The sequence below is a fragment of the Lepisosteus platostomus genome, chromosome 19 (assembly GCF_059453375.1).
Source record: "Lepisosteus platostomus isolate fLepPlt1 chromosome 19, fLepPlt1.hap1, whole genome shotgun sequence".
Lineage (NCBI taxonomy): Eukaryota > Metazoa > Chordata > Actinopteri > Semionotiformes > Lepisosteidae > Lepisosteus > Lepisosteus platostomus.
The window spans coordinates 7,285,170-7,310,707 of NC_142629.1; the positions used below are offsets into that span (position 1 = coordinate 7,285,170).

The 25,538-nt window shown below is 41.6% G+C and overlaps 2 protein-coding genes across 2 annotated transcripts in view; both read right to left on the minus strand.

Moving 5' to 3' along the window:
- The window catches only part of fbxl18 (F-box and leucine-rich repeat protein 18), a 28,094-nt gene extending 11,262 nt beyond the window's left edge, over window positions 1–16,832 (minus strand). Inside the window, exons 1-4 of the mRNA XM_088612922.1 lie at window positions 16,644–16,832; window positions 14,802–14,999; window positions 12,285–13,828; window positions 8,962–9,180 (exon numbers count right to left, since the gene is read on the minus strand). Coding sequence (XP_088469048.1) covers window positions 8,962–9,180; window positions 12,285–13,828; window positions 14,802–14,999; window positions 16,644–16,700 — 2,018 coding nt within the window. The 5' untranslated portion in view covers window positions 16,701–16,832. The remainder of the gene's footprint in view (window positions 1–8,961; window positions 9,181–12,284; window positions 13,829–14,801; window positions 15,000–16,643) is intronic.
- Window positions 16,833–20,803: 3,971 nt separating this feature from the next.
- LOC148645048 (actin, cytoplasmic 1) lies at window positions 20,804–24,888 on the minus strand. The gene is made up of 6 exons (XM_088612923.1): window positions 24,730–24,888; window positions 23,063–23,192; window positions 22,706–22,945; window positions 21,897–22,335; window positions 21,601–21,782; window positions 20,804–21,497 (listed from the first exon to the last, which is right to left on the minus strand). Exons 2-6 carry the CDS (start codon window positions 23,183–23,185, stop codon window positions 21,354–21,356), a joined length of 1,128 nt encoding a protein of 375 aa, XP_088469049.1. The 5' UTR covers window positions 23,186–23,192; window positions 24,730–24,888; the 3' UTR covers window positions 20,804–21,353.
- Window positions 24,889–25,538: the final 650 nt, after the last annotated feature.

The following is a 25,538-nucleotide window of genomic DNA, read 5'->3' on the forward strand; positions in this document are numbered from 1 at the left end:
AAAATCATTAGGAAAGCATATTTAAACCTACACTGCTCAAAACATTTTGAAGAACTGCTGCTTTTCTAAAATGCTGAAATACCAATTTTGAACTGGTAGTGTCTACCTCACTGCACCCAAACCCATTAGCACCTGGAATCAGGCTGGTAGATGGACAAGGATGAATTGCTCTGATTGCAAGACACAGAGAAGCCATTGACAGATTCCTGCCTCATTGTCAAGCTAATCCTGAAGGCAGGAGACGTTCTCGGCCTATCTCCAACTCTATCTTAAGAACAAATTAAGCCTATCTGCTATAAAAGATATATTTCACTGACAGCTAGACTGCTATGACCCATGGATACAGACAAGGAAAAAACAGAGATGGACTGTAACGCCAAAAGAGGCAGGCAGGAGTCACTACTGGTCTATATTATAACAAATATTTGAACATCAAGTAAAGAGTTGGCGAATTCGGTCCAGAATTTTTATTTCATTAGTAAGACCAGGGACACTATCTTACATAGTGCTCTGTTGCTTGTTAAAATAAACACACAGGAACAGCAGACATTTCCCCAGCATTAACAGTACTTTAATATCTTATCCTTTGGAAGCATAATCACTTCCCAGGGCTGTAACACAAACACTTAACCAGCTGTTGGACAGCAGAGTTTTGCTTGTGCTTGAGAAAACAGTGCTTTAAATCTACTTAGACTTCAGACAGGTAATATTCACATCACACTCCATAAGTACCACTCTTCTCTCTGCTGAGTATGCATGCACTGGAGCCAGGAAGAGACAGCAGTAAGATCCATGCTACCTTCATAACATTAAACCTGCACATTCATATGAACTTATCCCCCAGCCTTTCTATTCTGAAATCAAACACGTAAAAGTAGTAATCAATTTTTCGATCACGTCAGAAAGGTACAGATAGCCTTTGTTTTCAGTTATGAAAGGACTTGACTGAGTACAGGCGAAAGTAAAAATATTGGACATATAAGGACATAGATCCGTTAAGACACTAGACTGCAATAAAGTTCAATGTTATTTCTAATGCTTTAACTTCCCATGACATAATCAGTCTATATAAGCAGCATTTATTAACCCTGTGCTGTAATTATATTAAGTAAAAAAATAATCTTAATTTTAATAATAAAGTTACAAATACATAAACATTACATAACAAACATTTAAAAAAGGGTTCAATTTCTTCTGTAAAATCTTCCTTAAGACCTCTAAAGTAATAACATTTACAAAAGATCCCAAAAGCCTTTCTTCTAAGTATCAGAGTATCAATATTCTTTTGCTCAATCCTGACTAGAGTTCCAGATTAGTACACTCTCAATAAGTATTTTTTTCCCCAAAACACCATTATGTTCAGCTTTCAAAAAATGAGCACCTACTGGATCTCTGATCATGAATTTGGATATCATTATATTAATCTCTAATTCTTGTCTTTAAATATCTCTGTTATGATGTTGTTCCAACATAATTTAAAATTTAATTAAAAGGACACAGAATGATACAGATAACGTTTTGAGAAGTACATGTAACTATAATTCAAAGTTTTGTAACCGTCACTGGATCACAAGATCCTGCATGTTGATGGAATGCAGCTCCCCACTCAACACTGCATCTCCAATGCCTTGTAAACATATTCAGACCCTTCCTATGATGTCCCATTTTGTGATTTTACAAATTGCGTACACATTTTTGCAAGTTAATATTTTAGAACATTTCAGAACATGGCTCCTCAAAATAAAGACTTATTTGGGTAAAATCTGTTACAATAAATCTCAGCAAAAACTAAAAATAAAAAATGAAACATGTGGACTGCATAAATATTTAGAACTTTATGCAGTTCTGTGAACTCTTTTTATAGTGGAAATCCCATAATTGCAGCTGGAAGTTTTTTAAAGCGAGTCTCTACCAACCTTCCACCCTGGCTTGGTGCAGTTTTTGTCTATTCTTCCCGGCAGATTTGCTTGAGCCCTCTCAGGTTGCTTATGGACAGCTGTCCTCAAGTCTTTCCACAGATTCTCAACAGGATCGAAGTCAGAATCTCAAGAATGAGCCTCACTTTCCTATTCTTAAGCCGCTCCAGTGTAGCTTTGGCCCTGTCCTGCGAAAAGGTGAATTTTTGCCCCTTTAGAAGAATCTTTAGAAGACTAAATCAGATTTTCCTTTAGCGTTCGCCTGTATTTTGCTCTGCCTATGTTTCTTGAGCAGTAGCAGAGTATGATGCCGCAGTCATCAGGATTGACTGTGATGGGGATGAGGTCGACTGGATCTGTTGCCAAAGTACCATTTGGGCTATTGAGACCAAAAGGCTTAACTTTGGTCTTATCTGACCTCCTCTAGAATCACGTATTTGCTGTATTGTAAGCTGTGTGATGGCTTGTTTTAAGAAATGGTTTCCTTCTGGCCATCCCGCCTATAGGCTAGTTTTGTGAAATGTCCTGGATATTGCTGACTGCAGGACATTTTCTCCCATCACAGCCATTGTAGCCCTTTCAAACCTGTCACTGGCTTCTTGGTGGCATCTCGTACCAGATTCCTCCTTGCTGGCTGCTCAGCTTGTACGGTCAGGCTGATCTAGGCAGTGTCTGGGTGGTATAGAACTTCCAGCTCTTGATGACTCAGTAGACTGTGCTCACAGGGCTATACAGAGACTTTTGATACCCTTCTCCTGATCCATGCCTTTCTGTGCCTTTATCCCTGACTTTCTTTGAAACTCTTCACAGCTGAGTCTTTGCTTGAAATTTCCTACCTGACCAAAGGAACCTCACACAGGCAGGTACTTTTATTCTGAAATCATGAGAACCACTAATATTGCAGACAGAGGTCAGTCCACTAATTGCGTGGCTCATTAAGGTAATTCCGCACACCTAAATTAGTTTAATTTAGTTTGTCACAGCAAAAGGCTTGCATTTGTAAGCAATCGTGACTTTTTGATTATTCTTTTACATTAATTAGCTATTTATTTTGTTTTCTTTTGCATTCGATGTGTAGATAAGGTTGTAAGATAGAGTGGTACTGCAAAGCTTTAAAGCAACAAATGTGGAAGCTGTGAATACTTTTTCAAGGTGCTGTACAGGAAAAAGCACACTGTGCGCAATGTCCTCCCTGAAATTTACAATCAGGAATCACACTGAAAAAGGAGATTCTGTTATTAGAAATAGAGCAAAGATCTGATCTAACAGACTTAGCTAAGATTTCATGGTCTACTAAAGATCAGTCGAGGAGGTTCCTTAAAAATTCAACACAGCGATGGATTTAAACGGAAAATAAAGCAGTGTTTTTCAAGTAATAATGTTGAATTGTATATCTTATATTGAACACTGAGTAATGCACCACATGCGTTGGTCAGTAGAATTGTTTTTGACTATATTAAACTTATCGGTGGCGAAGGAGACTTACATTGATTCTAAGTGTTAGATTAGATTTCAAGCACACTGGTGGTCACATCGCCCTCTGCAACTATGCCTCTCTCTCCTCTGGTGTGTCAGCTCTGCAGCCAGCGAAAGTCTGCAGCACCGGTCATGCTACTTTCCTAACATTCGCTCTATGTGAAATTGCTGTGAGACCTGGAGAAATTGCTCTGAGACCTCCAGAACTCATTTCAGAAGGGCCCAGAAGCATTTCTTTAATACAATGGACTTTATGTCACATCAGTCCAAGCCAGACATATAAAGCCCATCTTTCTAAAGTATTTTAAAAACACCTCCCCCACCAGTAGCCCTTTAATTTAATATCACTCCTCTGTAGTTCTTTATATAAACCTATTTATGCGTGAAGCCTATTCATTTCAAGGAATGTTAATAAGAAAACAAGATATTAAGTAAACAAATGCATGCAGGGGACATGATGGAAGAGACTCCTTGAATATACTAATTATTGGAATATACAGGTGCACATACATCTTTCAAAACAAGAATGGGGGAAAAAATTGCATTATCAAACAGAAGATGTGTACTCAGACAGAGCTTGAATAGTTCCCTGTGAAAACAGCAAGCCCATATCTGAACAGCAACCTATAGAATGCAAAACAGCCTGTAAATTGCAGTCGTTTAATGTTTCCTGACAGGGACTCTAAATTAGACTGCGCCGAACGGAGTGTTATTTTTTTTAAAGCTCATTTTCCATTGGTGTGTTAATCAGTTTCTTCTTATATTTATTTATTTTCGGAATTAGTGCTTTAGCATGCTGGCCCACAGTCCGAAACCCCAAACGTTAGCTTAGAAAGTGCTCCCTAGGGAGAAGGGGGGGCCTTTAAAAGGTTACAGCACGTTGAATGCATTTGAATGAATAAAAATGCATTATGTATTGGGCAGTTTAATGAAGCAGGCATGTGACTCGCTTTCGATTGCCATGCTAGTGACTGATGTTTCAGGGAAACAGCCCTTACGGACACCACAGAATCTGGAGATACAGTTGTTTTAGCACTTGCGTAATAAAAAAGGTGGCTCTTCTGGCTTCATATCAAAATCAAATAACTACTCTATATCTAGATTTGTAAAAATTCCAAAAACACAAATTACATGACATTTTGTCTCGGTGTGTGAGTGTTCACATGAAGATTAACGTTTAGAGACTGGCAATAATAAAGATTTTGCCGTCCTACAGCAGGGCCGATATGTCCATCACCTTGTGCTGTTCCGTCCTTTGAGGTAGAGGGTGTAATTTAATTTCTAAGCTACTTTATAACTCTCTTTTTCTTTTCTGTATGAAATTGCCTAGAGCAGGTAAAGGAGAGAGAGAGAGATCGAGGGAGAGATGGCAGAAAATAGTTCTTTGGATTTAAAATCCTCCCAGAGAATTGTAGCGCTAACTATCTCTTGATCATATTTCATCAAGCCTTGTCAGCACACATTGATGTGTGCTGTAAATCATATGCAACTGGGGCACCAATCTGTTGTTTAGAAACCCAAGGCTTGGAAAACCACAAAGGCACTGTTTACAGAGCTTTAAAGAACACCCCCTAAAAGCCCATTATCAGCACACACTGTTTGAAGAAGGCAATTTAGTTTTCTTTTTTTTTTGTTGTTTTGTTGTTGGGTAGTTTTGCGTCGTTTTCTTTCAGATGTGTTCAATTTCGTTTTTTTTTGTTTTTTTTCCCTCTTTACAATCAAAATCTTGGCTGTTATCCAGCATCAAGGAGCTTATTACCACAGGCAAATCTCAATTCTTGCTTGTTTGCCATGCAACGGCTTGTCTATGGAGGGATCTATCAAGTAAAAATAGCCGGGCGCGTCAAACGAAGCCCACTAAACGCAAACAGCGATCACTGGCGCCATCTCGTGGTCAATACCATAGAGGCCAATTTTTTTTTTTGCTCACTGAAAAAGAAAGAACCGAAACCTTGTTAAGCTCCTATTTGATTCACCTCAGGGTTTCCGTCTTTTAATTACTGCGGGTTTTGTTTTTTCAATGTTCTTTATTGATTTAAGCTGATAGAGATCTACTGAATCATTTACAGATTTGCAGGACTGGTATGGAATAGATGTGGGGAACTGTTGTTCCCTAACTCTCAATAAGCACAACCTAATGAGAAGAGGACTCCAACGTAAAGAGGAGATAGATCATTTGACTTTTGATAGATGTGACCATTATGGTTGTACCCACCAATTCCCAAGTGAAGGTCACAGAGGTTAATACATCTCCTTGTCCCCTAAATAATTAAGAAAAGCTTTCAATCTTAGGGCTTTCAAAGGGCAGTTTTGGCAAAATTTCTGTTTCAGAAAAGCTCATTTGAAAGAACTGCAGTTATACGTTCGTGGCTTTCACCGACTGCCAAAACAATTTAGTTCAATAATCAGGACAGGCAGCAGCAAAGCTTCATTAAACCAACACTACAAGCCTGTAACGTCTTATCTCCCATTCACTTTTTTCCTACTGAGCATGTATTTCATACAGAACTCATTTACCACACAAAATAATTCAGAAACTTAAGAACAACTAAGAAACAATGGATGTGTCTCTGAATACTGCAATAATGAAATCATATAACCTGATATTACGACCAGCTTTTCATCTCTGGCTTGAAAGAAAAATATTAAATTCTTACCCTAAAAGCCTTCATATGAGAGAAAAAATGGGTACGCAGGGTTTCTTGAAAATTGCGGTAATATATATAGTAGAAACCTCAGGGCCATACATCTAGCTGTTTAGAAGTTATTTATAGTCCGAGAGCTTAAGAAAAACAGGCTTTTGTAGCTTTTGTGCATGGCTGACCTACACCACAATTAGAAGGCGTGGCACACTAATACGTTTCTTCATCTCTGCAGTCGTCTGAGTGCTTAGGTACAGATTTGTGTGATTAGTGAATTTTCTAGGTGTTGGTTTTGCTTTTTGTTGGATAAAAAAATAATCCCATAGGTGGGGCTCGATGGGTGCCACCTCAGCCAATGAATTCAACACCTTGTTTGATTCAGCAGCAACTGGTAATAACCATTGGGACATTAATTGAAGTTGCAGAGATGGAGGTGATCTGAAAATGAACCTGAAACCACTGCTATCATCAAGAGTCAAGCTGAAAATATGTGTGGTAATAAAATAAAAGCAATACAAAGCTGACCTATGAGATCTTTAAAAATGGTGAATCACATACTGTACCTCTCTTAAAAGTAAAGGCTGGTCCTCAATTCTACAATGATTCTTATGCTACTTTGGCACAAATGCACTATCTGACACATGGAGAAACTATATAGTACAGGTTTTTGAGGGTCCAGGTGTAAGTGAAAGACTTGGAGACCACTTTCAAGCAAAAAGAAAAGCAAGTATTATTAAAAGGGAAGAGTCGGACTATTTTGAATTAACAGGGTGGAGGAAAATCAGACTTGATTTCAGTTTGCAATTTCAACTAGACAAAAAAGGAAGACATTCTCCATCAATAGCACTCTGGTGTCTGCGTCTCAGCTGTAAAGCCTTTTTATCTGACATGACTAGGCTAGTAATGTGTCCAGCCCAATCGATAGCTATCTGCTCCAGGATAAATAACGCCTTCTTTAAAAAAAAAATACTCAATACCGCGGTCTCAGAATAAACCATTTAAAAATATGATGACAGGCAGACTGATCATTGTTCTAACATGATGAGAGTTGATCAATTGGAGCTCAACCTTCAAACCACACCGAGATTCACCCTATAGTTACAAGGCGAGGCAAGATAATAACACTAGCATTCAAATTCTCATTTAAACAACATTACTATTTTTCTCCCCCTTTGAAAGAGACTCTATATTCATGAACAAGGATGAGGTATTGGGAATTTGCCGTGAGTCACTCGCTTCCAGCTACAAATTGGGTCATTCGTTGCTTCTCTGGAGTAAAGCGATAGTTATAAACACACTGTCACTGCTGCCTGTGCCATAATAAAATCCCATCTCTAATCTGCAGTCTAACCACAAAATTAATAATGAAGATGCTGAGCCTTTCACAAATGCGTTATATGACTAATATTTCTTGAGCTGCAGTGTTTCTAGACCTCCTGGAGGCAGTGTTTTTGGGAAGGAGGCATCCTGAATCTAAGTAGTCTAAGTAATTCACATGTTTCAGAACTGTCAAGGCAAGTCTGGCTGAAACAACTGGAATTTTTTACGGACGTTTCAAGATTTTTTTCGCTGAAATAATGCCAGGGCTTCTGCTTCGAAACAAGAGAACCATTTTTTCTCCTCAAAAATGTAAAACTACACAAAATATAATAAGCGGTTTAAAAGATTTCGGTTAATCAGTAATGCAGATGAATTCTGTGATGTGGTCATGTTTCAGCAGAACTGTTACAAGTGCTGTATGTCCATTTGTTATGTAATTATTTGTTCTGTTTCCTGTTGTATGACGTTATTATTCAGAGCAGCCTCATGTTTAAGTAGGACAAACACTCTTGAAGAACAAGTAACACGGTTCTGAAAAACACAACTCACAAATTCCCCTTGAGTCTCTAGTGCAGTTCAAACAATGTCGACCTTTTTCCTTTCCACTGTTCACACTCTTACTTCATTTGCCTTTTTAAAATAGTGAACAGTAAAATTCGTTAAAAAATTAATACTGTTTTTAAAGAAAAATTAAAAAGATCTTTTTTAAATGAGCTACAGCCTGTCCTTTTCCAGGTACTGTTTTCTTTTCTACGTTTGTCCCCAGCTGGTAATGACACGTTGTGATATTCTGACATTATGGGGTGGGTGTAACGATGATCTACCAAACCTTGTCCAGTAGCATCTTAATACATTTTCAATTTTTTTCTATTCAACACAAATCTTCAGCCATGTTACCTCAAAAAAAGTTTGTTGAAAGTTCATTAAATGCCCCAGTGCCAATAACTGCCTGAGAAAGGACATGTTTCTGAATCTCGAGAGAGGCGGAATTGAAAGACATTGGGTGTTTAGGACTTCACTACTAGTCACTACTATGCTAGCAGCCCACTGAAGCCCAGCAGGTGTGAGCCTGGCCAGTACCTGGATGGGAGACCTCCTGGGAAAAATTGAGGCTGCTGCTGCTGAAAGAGGTTAGTGGGGTCAGTAGGGGGCGCTCACCCTGTGGTCTGTGTGGGTCCTATACTGTGACGGGGACACTATACTGTAAAAAGGCACCGTCCTTCCGATCAGACATAAAACTGAGGTCCTGACATTCTGTGGTCACTAAAAATCCCAGGGATGTTTCTCGAAAAGAGTAGGGGTGTAACCCCGTAGTCTTGGCCGAATTTCCCATTGGCCCTTACCAGTCATGGACTCCTAATAATCCCCATCTATGAACTGGCCTCATTACTCTGTTCTCCTCCCGTCTGAGAGCTGGTGTATGGGGAGCATTCTGGTGCACTATGGCTGCCGTCCAGGTGGGGCTGCACACTGGTGGTGGAGGGGAGTCCCCATTACCCGTAAAGCGCTTTGAGTGGAGTGCCCAGAAAAGTGCTATATAAGTGTAAGGAATGATTATCAATCATCATCATCATCATTATTATTATTATTATAATAAGATGTCTCACCTCTGCAAAAGAGCTTGCTGCAGGTTCTTGCAGGCCACCAGGGTCTCCCCCATGAACATGTGGCACATGATGACGTCCCGACAGCTGGACATGAAGTGCAGCACCCCGTCCGGCTGGAAGGTCCCGTTGCGAGAGATGATGCAGAGGCGACGCAGGGAGTGGCAGTGACCCAGGGCCTGGAAAAACTGTGCGTTGGCGCTGATGTACGGCTGCTCCAGCCTACGGGCAGAGCGGGCAAGGGAGCGCGGAGCCAGGGTTCGGCCCCGGCATCAGGGAGCAAGCGAGAAAAACGGATAATGAGATCATCCTTGACCATGTTGGAATTTTGGGATAAAAAAAAAAACGAATGAAAAAATACCACAGGAATTTCCCCCAAAGCTTTAGAAGCTTCAAACCATCGCTTGTTACAAATGACGAAGGCAAATACATAGGCATCCTATTGGGTTGCCAAAACAATTAACTCTTGATTAGCTATACAAAATAAAAGGTAAAGAAATTCTGTCTAAAACGTTTTCATTCTGATTTTCTTTCACCTGGAGGAATGGTATAATGGTTCATCACAAAGATAAGCACACTGGTGACTATTCCATGCAGAAAAGAGAAGAAAAGAAACACAACGTTTCAGATGTGGAGCCTTCTTCGGGTGTCACCTTGTTCCTTTGCAGCCTACCCATGCTGACACAGCTACCTACTTGAACTACATTGGTGACTATGCATAGTTACTGGCGACTGTGTATTGTAGAAGGGACAAATCCATAATTGTAAGCCTTAAGACGTCACTATTTACCAAAAATGACAGCAAAGGATAGAGCACAGCACACAGAAAGACAAACACAGAATGATGTTTAAGGTAAAAAAAACTGAAGTGTGATTCATAAGTGTGGTGTGTTTTAAGAGCAAGTGAATTATGGGAATGAACATTAATCAGCCCTCAATTCTCTACAATAAGCATGTGGTTTGTAGCTGTCACTTTTCCCTAGTACAGCAGAACACACTAAGCCTAATTGATCATGTTATGCAACAGAAACCCCACCTTTTTCAAAACAGATGTTTTCCCATTTAATAAGTTTCAGAACGGTCTCAAAAACAGGCAATTTGAAATCTGAAAGGATATAAATCTCCTGCCTCTTTCCCTCCAAAAACCTATCACAATTCCAACATTTTAATCTATTAAAATGACGGAGTTAAGCTGACTTGAACCAGTACTGTAGTGTGTTTGGAAAGCCACACTGTACATAGGAAATGACTAATTTTACCAGTCAATGTTAATAACTCTAAAACTGAGTTAAACCATTAAAAAGATCTTTGCTGCTTCAGAACAGGGAAGCTGTGCCCTCTGCTGGCAACTTTAAATCATGCCACGCTTTCTGAAATCCCCTGGCTACAGGTCAGTGGAGCAAAGATGTCAAATATTGTTACAAGACAGTGACTGGTGCTCACTTGTGTTCAAATTTAACAATATTTCCAGGGGAATATGTTTCAAAACATGCATCTCGCTCAAGGTACAATGGTTTGAAATTGTTTCCATCCCTGAACAAAGGGGAGTGCTTTTTCTCCTGTTGTTTATTGAATATACCAATTTATTGAAATTTCAAGAGTGGATTCAACATCCCTCTTGTCAAGTAACAAAAAAAATCAGAATGACCAATTCTAACTGCAAATACTAATTCCAAGACCACAATTTAAAACCTTATTCAACCTGATGGCAATTTTAATAAGGTAGGATTCTCATCTTTCAGTATGTACAGTAGAAAGATGTTTTTTGGCCAGGCAGATTTTCTATAACATCTGTCCATCTACCTATTTTCCCATAAGTCAATTATCCAACCAGTATGTCTTTGGGCTGTCTGAGGCAACACATGCAAACATGGGGAGAACATACAAACTCCACTCAGATAGCAGCCCAAGATCTGGAATTGAACCCAGGACTGCTACCTCTGCGTCACTGTGCCACCTATATATAACACAAAACGAAAAATGAAGAAGTTCTTCTCGACTATACTTTACTCAAGTTGCTAAACTGAACATTTAATGTGAGCTATAGAGATTTTGTATTCCTCAGAAATACAAACAGACTCCCTGATTATCTTAATCTGGTTCACAATGCTAAACAAGCAGCATATCTCAAATCCAGATGCCAGAAAAGGGCAGACTCTGGCCTTCAGACCTGCATTCTTCCAAGATGCTAACAATCTGCATGTTTCATAATACAAGAATAACAGCCCTTTCAGTTTTGTGTGGTATTCATTCACGGTGCACAAATTTAAAAACATCTGAGTTTTTGAAAAAGTTATCAAACCTTGTTGTTTCACATAACAATTCCTAATTTCTTTTGCTTCATTAAACGAAATTAGGATAAAATATTGCTGACCCCGAAATCACTCCTTTATTTCAGCGTATTATAGTGCTATGCTATGTTTAAGCCTTTTGTAAAAATACGTTAAATTTATCAACTTTGAAGTTGTACTTGGTGAGTTGAGTGTTGTTGTTCAGAGTGCTGAAATCAAACACTTAAAAAAAAAGTCACAAACGTTAGTATTACTTTGACCTTGTGGTGTCATTTGAAGCAAATATCAAGAACATCCCATATTTATCCTTCTTCCACCTGCATTATCACAGCTGAGTTAAGATCCTTCCTCTGCCTATGTATTGCTTAAGTATTGATACATGACTATATGTCATTAAGATTAGGCTAACATACTGGAATACCTCCCAAGATACTACGTAGAATGATGTAGTTCATTTCTTATTTTAAAAAAAAACTGGCTACCTTAGTACTTCAATGTTTTCCTGCTCATGTACAAGACACTGACTAGTCCAGGTTATCTTTGGGATGAACAAGGATACAGTGAAATAAACCTGGGATCTGCTGACTCGATGAGCGACAGAACCTTCTTCCAGAGCAGAAGCACCTCTTCTGTGGAGCTTATTCCCCATATCCATTAGAGACATCTTAAATCTCACTTAAACACTTGGAAGATCTTTTCAATTCAGCTTTGAAAGCTGAATTTAGTTGCATTCTTAGTTTCACGAAGTCAGACTGCTGGGCTTTTTGTTTTTTTCTCCCTTCACATATATAACTGCACTGTGCCTTGTGAAAAACACACATAAACAAAAATGTAGCATGAAAGGAGGCGTCTTAAATACCTGCCATTTCATTTGTACAGTATGAAAGAATCACGTAGAAGCACGAAGTTTGATGAGTGAAATGAATACTATAATAAATCAACGATATTGAACTGGAACTTGCCATTTGGTAAAAGACTGCACTAACTCCAGCTGATGGAGTCGATAGTATGAGGCCAAAAAATTCGCATCCTCACCTGAGGTCCTGCAGCTGCTTACAGTGAACCAACGCTTCCATAAGAGCTGGCATGTAGGTGATTTTCTTGAGCATGCCCAGGTTGGCCAGCGAGAGCACCTGCAAGTCTCGGCAGCTCATGGCAACCTGCAATAGCCCAGCCCCATTGAGAATCCCAGGCAGCTGTGCCAAAGTCAAGCGCCTCAGGAACCTCAGTTTCCTCAGCCTGGCCACCTCCTCATCCCCGATGTGCCGCGCCCGGGAGCATGGCGCCTGCTCTTTGCGGATGGCGGGCTCATTGCGGGGCATGGCTGAGGAGAAGTTGGAGCCGATCAGTTCCAGCTCTTCTAAGAAAGGGTTGCCCTCTACCAGGACTTTAAAGCTGGAGTGAGCTGTTTCGCTGCCGGCTTTGGGATTGTAGGCTGGGACCCCAATGCGGACGCTCTTTTTGATGCCCAACATCACCGAGTTCGAAGCCGGTAGCAGGTTATTGCTCGACGACTGCTCCGACCCCTTCCCTTCATCGGCGACAGCACACACGGGCAGCGCCAAAGAGCGCAGGCTTTTGAGCTTAGCTAGGACCGTGCACAGGTGCTTCTCTGTGCCCGCGGGGCTGTGGTGGTGCGCTGCGGACAGGTTAAGATGCCTGATGTAGGGGCAAGTCCTGACAAGAGTCTCCAGAACCTGGCAGTCTATATCATCTTCGGCTTTCCGCGTGCACTCCGTGGCCAGGCTGTGGACACAGCCACTGAGGTTCAGGCTTACTAGGTGCTTGAGGTCTTTGCCATCGTTCAGCACACAGTGGATAAGGTGGCTCCCAAACACTGCACAGCGGCTGAAATTCAAGTAACGAGGGGTGCTGAGCTTTAGGATGTGCAAAAGGGAGGAGCTGTCCAACCAGGTTTTGGGAAGCTGCAAGGCCTCCACGGCACCGTTTTTGGCCATGCCATCCATGAGGTTCTTAGCAGCTGGCCCGCTCTCTGGAAAATTCCCCGGAATCGAGATGACGAAAGTCCTGAGGTGGTCTGGCACACGCACGCTGAACACAGCTAGGTAAAGGCTCAGGATCGTCTGATTGACATAGCCAGGGGCGTGCCTGGCGTAAAACACGTGGAGGTTCTGGTAATGAGGGACGCTGCTCTGCCCGACCATCAGCTGGCAGGGCACCGTGGTCCCTTCCCTGGTGAAGTCGTGAATTTCGAAGTACAAGAGCAGCCTCTCCAGATTGGTGCAGCAGGGCACCACCCCGTAGGAGGGCGTGAAGAGAGTCTGCTTGAGCTCCGTGACGCGGCTCAGGGTGGCCTTGCTCTCGCTGCTCAGCTGGTTGGAGTCGAAGCCGTGGTTGATGTCGATGGCCAAGGAGCGCAGGTCCCGCAGAGAGGACAGGATCTTGGAGAGGCGCAGCGAGGTCAGGCGGCAGCCCGACAGGTCCAGCTTGACCAGGTTCCTGCACTTGTACAGCTGGTCGATGACCGACCCAGACAGCCAGTAGCAGCCACTCAGGCTGAGGGTGCGGATTTCAGCAGCCAGTTCTTTCACCACTTGCTTCACAGTCTCATCGTTTACCTAAAAGATAAGAAGACACCCAGACGCATTATTTTGATATGTCCTCGTGTTCTTTATTTCAGGCGTCATCTAATTAAAGGGGAGTGGCGACGCTATTATTTTTGAGGGGTTAGAAATAATCAAAATTGACGAGTGCATTTCAAACCATAATAAAAGAAAAAATGTACACAGTAACTTGTAAAACCTCCAATTTACATCACAAAATAGACAAAATGTACAGGTATTCACAACGCCGCGTTCTGCAATTCAGAACAAGGCAACAAACCGTCCAGTGACGTATTGCGGCCCTATTATATTGTAAACAAGCAGGCTTGTGAATACATCTCTTTTAATCCAAAAGAAATATTGCTCTCAATTTCGAGACAGTTTTGCCGATCAATACTACTTATTTGTTAACTCTGCCTGCAGATCACGTTGGACCATTCCTGCGGTGAGATGTCTGCTGCACCACCTCTATTTATTCGCTTGTACATCAAATTACATCACAGTGACTAAGGAGCAGGAAGGGCCGCATCGTGCTGCAATTTGCGCAAACTCTCGCTCTTGCCTGTAGTTCACGATTTTGTGCTTAATTAGAAATTTGTCAAATTTAACTACACTGTCAATGAATTTATTTTGTTACCAAGATTCAAGAAACTGGGACTGCAGTTCCCCTTTAAGAACTAGAACCACAAAAATCAGCTTTCACTGTCACATCGGGAAGGGATGAAACTTGGATTCAAAATGGTCGGCCTCGCTACATCTTAATCCCCAGGAATACTTCTCTGTGTCACCCAAGGAAAAACACACCCCACCGTTGTGCCTGTGGTCAAAGTCTCAAATAACAGAGCTCTTTTCTGCAACCACAACACTAGGCGGATGTTATCACATGGGAAATTAGTAATAATAAAAAGACCTGGGATTTTTTTTTCAAATCAATAAAATAGCAAAGAAACGATTATTATTAGTAATCAGTCACAAAGTATTGTCTTACTTGATAATCCCTGGAAACTTGCACGTAGTTGGTGAGGCTCTTGTCCAGACACAAAGTGGCAAACTTTTTACACACTCTCCTGACGCTGAGAGCCAGGTCATGGGTGGGCACGTGTTTCAGAATGTTCAGCAAGATCTCATCTGAGAATTCGGACATGTTGATGCCATTTCGCTCTATGGAAGCCTCGCTGGCCACCTCCTGAAAGAGGAAGGAGAACAGATCCACAGACACATGAAAAGCTAAAGCTCTCAGACCAGCTTCAAGCTGACACAGCGAGTGATAGATTGTTCTTCCGACAAGGCAAACGTTCGGCACAAAATTTGGCACTTTATTTCTCTATAAACAGAAATGTATAGAGGAATAAGTATACTTTAAAAAGCAATATTAATAAATGAGAGAATCAATTTAGAAACAAGTTCCTGACAATTATGTCTGCAACCACTCTTTTATAGTATATCTATAAGAGTGATACAGTCTCTGCCAGCTGTACAGTGACATTTTGAAACGTTGATCGAAAATTAAAGGAATTTCACAGCTTTCATAAAAATGACAAAAACGTGGAAATACATTTTCAAAGAAGCGTAATCTTATCAGCATTTCCTAAAATTAATCTAAATCCACGCCTTTTTCTCATCTGTTCTATGCAAGCTTGTTTGCAGCGCTGAGTAAGTAATAATAACTGGTTCAACTGGTGTCACTGGAATAAACCGGAGTTACACCAACTTCCCTGATGAGGCACTCCTCAGAGTTTACAAAGCAAATAGATCTTGAGAATTGATTTGTTCATCTTAATCGTGTAGCACTGAAACATAAACCCCACCTTATGACATCAATTCATGAAGTCCGGTAGTCCGTTTTTCCAATATGTAATGCAAGTATTTTAAAACAAAGATATTAAGAAAACATTTAAATGCGGTTATTAATCTCATCCTTTTTTGTACAAAGCGTAATCAGAACAAGCTCATCAGGAGAGCAAGCTCTGTCATTGGGTCTGACCTGGACCCCTTGGAGGTAGTGGCTGAGAGGAGAATGATGTCCAAACTAGAGGCCATCATGGACAACTTCTCCCATCCCCTCTATGAAAGGCTTGCAGAAATGAAGAGCACGTTCAGCAATAGACTGATTCATCCACGGTGCGACAGGGAGCGCTACAGGAGGTCATTCTTGCCTTCTGCCCTAAGACTGTACAACGCATCCACCTTGCGTCTGGGCAGAGGCAACATCGACAGTGACCTGTTTCTGGACTGAACGCATCTACTGCTACATCTGTTCTCTTTCTTTTTCTTTTTCCCGTTTACAACCGTTTTATGTGCAATATATGCCAGGGACCTGTGCAATACATTTATATCTATATTTATATCTATATCTATATTTACATCTATATTTATATTCATATGTGTGATACGATTTTTCTGTGTACTGTTCTGTTCTAGTTTGTTCTTTGTGTGTCCGGACTGTGAGTAACTTTTGTATTGTATTGTATTGCATGTATTGTACTATTATTAAATAATTCGTTACACTGTGGCTGTGTTGTCTGTTAAGCTGCTGTTGCACTGCAATTTCCCTCACGGGATCAATAAAGTATCTATCATCTATCTATCTAATAATCACCACCACTTGTAAGCCTTACATCTGTTCTACTCTCCTACATAATCGTTGAAAATTAAGACAAACTTCACTGTTCTTTTACTTTCGCCAACCCAGACCTGAACACCATTGGTTACACTGTTTTGCAATATGGTTTCTTATTCAAGACATGTTTTTTAATTATAGTAATATACAAACTGGCTAACATATTGCCTACGATTTACTCACTACGGAGTGGATAGTTAGAGACATTACCTCTGCTGTTTGATTGTCCATTTCTAATTCCGAAGTCTTCTTTCTGAACACATACATAATATGAAATGACAATCAACTATACCAATCTGAATTGTCTTTTAAAAACGTTTCAGATGGCATAACGTCCTATTACACCTTTCTGCAGCTCAGAAACATCTACACCGGAGCACCTTTGCGAACGGACCTTCTTTTCCGGAAACATAAACTGCCACGCTTCCGGTAGGACCTTCCCACATGTTGGTAAGGTCGGCGGGCGCTAAATGTCGCAGCTTTTGAGTTTATCGTCTTTTAATCCCAAGGTTTATGTGTCGTGCAATTTACTTTGCATAACGTAATGAAAAGAATATGTTTGAAATTAAAATAATTCAGAATTTCTCTCATTTCCTATTTAAGCGCAGAATACTTCGAATAATATTTCTAAGATTTTGACCACCGGTATTTGGTTTCTAGTGCTCTACGTTTAATTCAGTTAACGTCTTATCTATATCGATTTTATTCGATTGCGAATCTCACAGATGAAATGAACAACTTAAATGTGCGAGGTTATAAGCCTGAGATATAATACAGTGAAGCAGATTTATCTCCATATACATAATATTGGAATTATGAAGACAGTGTATTTCATACCAGGTGTGTAAAGTAGAATTATGTGTTTTGAGTACAAATTAGGTGTTGCCTAAAAAAGCTACATGTATCAAACTAGTGCAGGGCCTTTGTAACTTGTGAACACTGGCTCCTGGGAAAGCAATCACGCAAAACAACCTTTTAGGTGACTCCGTGTGATGTATGAGATCCTGTTGTGCCATCAAAACTGAAATAAATGTCCCAAGAGTGAAAAAACAGGTTTGTGGGACGACAGGCGTCAGGGACTATGCTGACTTGATGCTTGTATTGTATGGCCAGTATCTCCCTAAGGTTTGCTGTTTTTCTACCCTTGATCTTTGAGCTTATTGCCGGTAATCAAAGATCATCTTTGGGCCGACACTGATTAATTGCCACAGAGGTGATATGTGGGATTTCAACACATGTCCAACTGGGTCCCAGATCGAGAGGAGGGGTGGCTTCGGAACAGGTTAAGAATAGACAGGGCATGTTAGACCTGGCCATGTGCCTACAGCCAGTTCATGCTCTGCCCACAGCCAAGACATCAAAAGGACACGCCCGCCCCCCCCAGAGAGCAAGTCTGACTCGGGAGCGGATTTGAGATGGAAGATCTGAGGGGGACACAGATTTCTGTGCTGGATCCAGGAGAGACCTCAGACACCAGGGACTCTGCGGAGGAGGAAGATCCTGACATAGTCTTTCTTCCTTCGCCCCTACCTGGAGATCGGCTTGGAGAAAAACAGGGTGGGGGCATAAGAAACCACATTGTTCAGGACAACCGGGACTGAAGACCACCAAAGTACTGCACTGAGTTTCATCCCTTCCTTTGGAGTGGCGGGAGGTGGCAGACCAGGTCACCGACTGGAGCTGCTTTTGGGGGAATAATGCTGCGATCAAGTGAATGATGGACTTTTCCTTTGGGACATTCGTTTTGGAAACTCGGGTCTCCTTGGGGTTCCTGTACTGTTCTGTAAGTTGTCATGTGCGCAGGTTAGGCAGTTATAGAAATTTTGTGTTGTGTGATGGGTCTTGTGTGATGGGTAGATTGATGTACTGTAATAAACAGTGTAATTATGTAGGATGACTGGTCTGTGGGTGCACTGTTGGGTCTGGGAGGTAATAATAATCCTGTTGCAGACACAAAGGGTCCTAGCAAAAATGCTTCGGGGGAGTAGTTGGCTACAAAGCCAAAAGATTCCCTCATTTAGAGGTCATCCGCCATGATATAATGTTCTTTGGAGTAATGGCTCTTTGTGGCAACAATCCAGTAGATATCTTCTAATTGACCTTACTGCAAGTACAGGCGTTGTACATTTCTTTAGGAATAGAAAAACACTTTAGTGCAGAATGGGATCTATGGGCATGTAGCTGTTTGCAGAGAAAGCTGGCTGCCAACAGGTACAGACAGGAGTGGGTCTCACTGGGCGTATAACCAGTATAGTGGAAATGTATCTGGAATGCAATGAAGCTTATTGAACGGTAACAATGTTGTCATTAACAAACCCCTTCCTGCAGTCTTCAGGGACAAAGGTAATTCTCATTGGAAAATTGTTTAATATAGCACCCAACCATAACAAGAGAAAACTGAACCAAGTAATTATAGACAATCCATCTATTTTCTAACTTCTTTATCCAATACAGGGAATTATAGGCCAATACATCATATTTCTACTATATGTAAGGTTAGAGAAATAATTGGAATTAAAGGATAGGCTGCACTGTATGTCCATATGGATTTATATAAAGTTCTCAATTTGCAGGAGTAATCTGGATAATAGTATGAGGTACAAACCAAGAACATATTGTGTATGTAGATTTTCAGAAGGCTATTGATAAATTTCCTCATAGAATGTAATTATCAAATTGTAGGCTGCCGACATTCACTGAAGTGCATGTCCTTGGACTGTGAATTGGTTCATGGACATAGTCCAGGAAATGGTACCGATAGGTGGTGATGGCACTGATTAAATTGGGGTTATGCAATTAGTGAAACAGGGATCTGCATCACAACCACAGCTCTAATTTCTATTACTGATCTAGACTCCAACACAGCTAACAGCATAGTCAAGTGTGCAATTACCAAACTCTGAGGATTAGACACTGTAGCAGACAAAAAATAAAACACGAAATGTGCTATCCTCTCCTGGGCTGGAATCCATTAACCTTTATAAAAGCAGGAAAATAAAACTGTTCAACACACCAGCCCTCAACTATGTGCATAGGCTCGATCTTCGATCCTCATTTATAAATTACATTTTAATCTTGGTTTCAAAATACCTGGAACAAGTTAATTACTTAACCAGGCAATTTGTGCAATTGAAATAAATACCAGTTTTGTCTGTTGCTCAAGGACAATTGATAAATACCAATTTAATTGAATCAATATTCTAAAGGTTAAAAATTATAGGCTTCTAAAATGGGATTTAAGCATGATCTATGACATTTGCTGGATTGGAGCTCTCAAGGACCAGGATTGTCCAACATTGAACATACTAAGTCAAGTTCACTTAACAGGCCCATAAGGGTATATTGACTTGCATCAGTTTTTCTGGTACTAGAATTTGTGACCGACAGCCTTAAAACACTTCCATAGTGTTCAGTTGGTAATAACTCGTATAAATAGGTTATTTGAAATGTATTAATTTGGGCACAGACCAATAAAAAACATCTGCTTAAAACTTAAGTGGATGGCCAACATAAGGGTCATCACCTTTGCCTGAAATGAATGCAATGGAAATTTTAGGAATTCCAGAAAAACCCAGAAATTTGCCCATTAAACACTGCACTACTTTGAATCTAGGTAGAATACTAATCCCCATATTAAGTCAACTACAAAAGAGCAGTTAGTCCCTTTACCATTTTAGGTATGAGATGTTGCCACTATGGTAAATTTTGCAAAATGTAAGCCATTTTAGTTATCATGCAGGTTCCCCCCCATACAAGGCACTGGTTTTGACTTACCCTCCAATACACCTGTTTTGAAGTCTCCAGGTAGTAGTTTGCTCAGGATCCAACCTTTCCAAATAAGCACACTAACATTTTCTGCTGATCATTGGGAGATTAAACATTTCCATGAGTCCAAGTCGACTGAAGTGTATTGCAGGTGGCTATATTACATGCTCACATGAGGCAAATTTGCAGTCCTTTAGATCCTTGACTTAAAGTACTTCCAGAAGTCAAGAAGAATAAGCAAAGGGAGAATGTAAACTACTCTTCCTCTAGCAGCACTAAATTTGTGGTGGGAAGGGATCTGACAGTTCAGCATCTAGAACAATCAGCCCCTGCATTGGATTACACTAAATGTATACCTAAAATTTCATACTGAATGTGGCAATCAAACTCCCAAGAGGTGCATGCAGCAAGAGTGAATTTAAATAAAACCTTAACACAAATATGAAGTACTATCCCCATTAACTCCTAAGAAATTGATTCTTGAGTAGTTGAACACCAGAAAAGATTTACCACCTCCAGTAAGACACTTCCCTCTAGCACCCAAACCAGTTTTAGAAGTTGCAGAAAAAGCTCAAGTCACATGAAAGAACACAAACTTCAGCACGTCTTAGACATGTGCACTTTATTGGATTTGTATTAGTCAGTGTACAGGTAGGCTCCACCATAGGTCTGGCACCGCCACTTTCCATACGGCTTGTAACATATGCCTGGGGGGGATGTAAACCTTTGTTTTTATAAAGGTTGCTTTTGCATAACAAAAATCAAAAATACAGGACCAAGAATTTAAGGCTGAAAGTACAAAAACCCAGACATTGGTATCGGTTACATAATTTACATATAAGCAATACTACAACAAGGTTTTTTTAAGTGTGCTCCCAATTGCTGGGCAGCCTTCATAGAGGCAAATAAGTTTCTGAACAATGCATTTAACATTAAACATTGGAATGACTAAAAAAAGAAATGTACATTTTAAGTCCTCAGATGCATTGTAGAACTTCGGGGATGCTTATTTGCCAAAAAACATTGCCGTCACCTTCACCGTTCCAGTTTTTAAATCCTGAGTCAAGCGCCAAAAATAACAAAAGCCATGCCAATTTGTTGTTTCTGGTTTTCTCTGCGCAGTTAAAGTCGGCGTGTGAAGTGGTAACAGTCCGTTTAGAAGCATTTGCGGTGGACGATGGAAGGTCCGGACTCATCGTACTCCTGCTTGCTGATCCACATCTGCTGGAAGGTGGACAGGGAAGCCAGGATGGAGCCTCCAATCCAGACGGAGTACTTGCGCTCAGGTGGGGCAATGATCTATAAAAGACGAAGAAGTTGAATACCATGTATACTTACCCCATAATGTAGTCAAGTGCTTCCGAAAGCTAGTGCACAAGTTGCTAGATGGAGAAAACCTTACCTTGATTTTCATTGTGCTAGGAGCCAAGGATGTAATCTCCTTCTGCATTCTGTCTGCAATGCCAGGGTACATGGTGGTACCACCAGACAGTACAGTGTTGGCATACAGGTCCTTACGGATGTCGACATCACACTTCATGATGGAATTGAAGGTGGTCTCATGAATGCCACAGGATTCCATACCTAAGAACACATAATTAGACCTTGTAAAGTTAACCTCAATTTCCCCCAAATAGATGGAAAACCTTTATCCTTTTGTAAGCATGTGGGCTCTAGTGGCAAATCCCAGATACCTACCCAGGAAAGAGGGCTGGAACAGGGCCTCGGGGCATCTGAACCTCTCATTGCCAATGGTGATGACCTGCCCATCAGGCAGCTCATAGCTCTTCTCCAGGGAGGAGGAGGAAGCAGCAGTGCCCATCTCCTGCTCAAAGTCAAGAGCAACATAGCACAGCTTCTCCTTGATGTCACGGACAATTTCTCTTTCGGCTGTGGTGGTGAAGCTGTAGCCTCTCTCGGTCAGGATCTTCATGAGGTAGTCAGTCAGGTCACGACCAGCCAAATCCAGACGGAGGATGGCATGGGGCAGGGCGTAACCCTCATAGATGGGCACGGTGTGGGTAACACCATCACCAGAGTCCATCACGATACCAGTGGTACGACCAGAGGCATACAGAGACAGCACAGCCTGGATGGCAACATACATGGCTGGGGTGTTGAAGGTCTCAAACATGATCTGTGAAAAAGAGGACAAGTTAGTTCAAGCTGCTACAGTCTGGAAACCAGACGTTATTTCAGGTTAGTGCATGCTGATGTACCATTTCAACACAATTAGTGAAGTTTCAGTGCAGTTGAAAGCAAAAGTCATTCACTAGTCTAGGAGACTGGAAAAAGTGCAGTGAAAAAACTGCAAACAGAAGAACAGCAAAGGAAATAAACCTGTAGCTCCAGCAAAAGAGATGAAAGTCAGGTCTGAAGGTCCCTGAAAAGAGTCAGGAAAATAATGAATAGGAAGAAAGGAAGGAAAGAATGTACACCCTGATCATTTATGACAGAAGGGAAAGAGGAGGGGGGGGGGGGGGGGTGAGGAATCCTGTAAAACTAACCTGTGTCATCTTTTCTCTGTTGGCTTTGGGGTTCAGGGGGGCCTCAGTGAGCAGAACGGGGTGCTCCTCAGGGGCAACTCTCAGCTCATTGTAGAAAGTGTGATGCCAGATCTTCTCCATATCATCCCAGTTGGTGACAATGCCGTGTTCAATGGGGTACTTCAGGGTCAGGATACCTCTCTTGCTCTGGGCCTCATCACCGACATAGCTGTCCTTCTGTCCCATACCAACCATCACACCCTACAAAACAAGCATTCAGTGCAACGTGAGCCATCAAATTAACATTAATTTGTATCCCAATTCCAAATTGCATGAACCACAGTTTAACAGCCTAGCACCTCTTATTAAAATTCATACCTGGTGTCTTGGGCGACCGACAATGGATGGGAAGACAGCACGAGGAGCATCATCTCCAGCGAATCCGGCCTTGCACATACCGGATCCGTTATCAACAACCAGTGCGGCAATTTCATCTTCCATGGCTGATCTGGAAATTGATTAAAAAGAATTGGTACAAAAATTAAAAAACAGACAAAGTGCTAAAAGGCAGCTTTAATCCATAACCGCTGTAAAACTACAATGAGGATGCCCCAAAGTAGGGAACTCATTTCCCACTTCCGATTCCGGGTGCAATTCCGCCTTCGAGCCTCTAGGTGGAGCTCTGGCGCCGAACAATTCAAATCTACAGATTCGAGACAAAGGAAGTCCGCTCTATTCTCTCTTTATTACCATAAAAGGCAATGGTTTGAGCAGCTTTGCGACTGCCGGCGGCGTGGCACTCTGCCAGCCTGGGAAGGTTCAACTCAAAGGAACCTATTTCAACATACGAGAAGCATGGCCGTGACCACTCCCAAATCTTACCCCTCGAGTTCAGCACTTCCCCTTTTCAAAAGAAGGGGGCATTGCTCAAGACTTAACAGCCTGCCGGGGGGGAGGGAGGGGGGTTCAGAGATTGCTCTGCGTCACATTTCGCTAAGCATTTAATGAATTATCCGTTCATCTCCCCACTCCAGCTAGACCTCCTCCCTTTTCATACCCCCGCCACAAAACCACCGCCAGCACCCACCACTTTTTTTTAAACCAAGACACTTGCAGTCGAAGCCGGGCTAACGACTACGGAACCGGCTCGCCGAGACCGCTTCCTCACAGCTGCACCCTGATCACGACAGCCATTATCCACCCCCACAACTACCGGGCACCGGGTGCATTTCTTGCAGGAAACCGGCCGGACCAGCAGCCCCAGCCAGTAGCCATCGGCAAGTTACATAACCGGCGGATGGAGCCGCCAAGCGAGCGCGCAACAGCCCGCCCGCAGCCCAGCCACGCCTTGCAACCCAGAATCCTCCGTTCACAACCGACCCCCCCCCCCTCAGAACCAACGCCCGAACTGGATCCGCTAAAACACGAACCACACAAAAGAAAAAAAAAATCAAGCACCTAACAAAAAGGTGCGCACGCCTAAACCGGTTCTGAACGCGCCCGCTCAACCGTCACGTTTTAAAGACGCAGCAAATGTGAAAAGCCGGCTCGTCACGCCGGGAAACGAAGCCTCTTAACTAGGTCACACCCAACTGCACTGAAAGACCTGGAGAGAGGGGACGAAAAGTCCCGCTATTTCCCTCCCCCAACCGTTAGGCGCATTAAAATTTAAACTTGAAATTAGGGTCTAAAGGGGGGCTCGTACCCAACCAGCACCAACGGTTCGACAAAAGCCAGCTAAAAGAAAAACCGCCTGTCCTCTAGTTTCGCTCGTTACAATGAAACGTTCTAAAAAGCAGGCTGCAAATTATTGTTAAGAAAGCATTTACGCCTTAATTCCCATTAAAATCCCCAACATTAAGCAGAAGAACAAAGAACCTCGTGACTCCAGAACAAGCGACTAATTCCTTCATTCATTAAAAAAAAACAAAATATCCAACCCTTTATAAACTGCTACAAGCCTAATGGTCATCGGTGTACAAGTACAACAATAGATACCTTCCTTCTTTCAAAAAAAAAAGAGCATAAAACTTTTGTTTCCTTACCTTGGGTGTGGGGCTTTTTAACAGCTTAAAGAAAGAAAGACAGGCTGGCGATTCCCGCACTAGCTGCGTGTGGAGGAGCTCAAAGTGAGTCGATGCCGGCTGGGAGCTCTGTTATATCCTCAGCCTGGTGCCCGGCTCTCGCCATAAAAGGTAAACTTTCGGAACTCGGCGATCTGATTGGCCGGCGTCACGCACTCTTGTGTGTCGCGTGCACATTGCTGCACTCCACAGTGTTTGTTGCAACTTGAGAGCTGGTGAGGGAGAGGGAGAGAAAGGAAAAAAAAGGGGGAAAAAAAAGAAAAGAGAAGAAAAAATTCGGTGCGACTTAATACGAGATATGCACGAGTATTTTTAAGAGCCCTGCAGTTGTTTTATTTTGGGTTTTCTTTAACCTTACTTTGGAAATTGCTTTTAAATCGTAATGGCACCTTCATTTAATAATTACCTCAATTTTGGTGCACTATAAAATTTGTACGACTGTACGTCGTATAATTCATTTAGCTGTAATAAGTGTATGTGTATGATTTGTGATGTTATCTCTGCTGTATATTAGAAATCTATTATTCCGATTTGTTTTCCCATTGTCTCATCCCTTATGAATCCTTTAATTCGTCGTTGTTGTGTATAATGTCACATTTCGGTGATAATATGCAACTTTATACTCATACACGCAAATACCCGTAAAAGTGTCCTAATTAACGAGACGACAGTGTGCTGTTTGTTACTAGTTCATGATTATTTCTAATAAAAGTGTAGTTTTAATTCAGATAATATTTTTCCTTAGTATATTTCCTAATTCTGTTGCACTC

What these genes read in the sequence shown, in the direction of transcription:
- LOC148645048 (XM_088612923.1), bottom strand. Translation starts at nt 23,185, where the DNA reads ATGGAAGATGAAATTGCCGCACTGGTTGTTGATAACGGATCCGGTATG. An exon ending in TCGGTCGCCCAAGACACCAG is followed by an intron (nt 22,946 to 23,062) that starts GTATGAATTTTA and finishes CTTGTTTTGTAG; the next exon opens with GGTGTGATGGTTGGTATGGG. An exon ending in GTTCCAGCCCTCTTTCCTGG is followed by an intron (nt 21,783 to 21,896) that starts GTAGGTATCTGG and finishes ATGTGTTCTTAG; the next exon opens with GTATGGAATCCTGTGGCATT.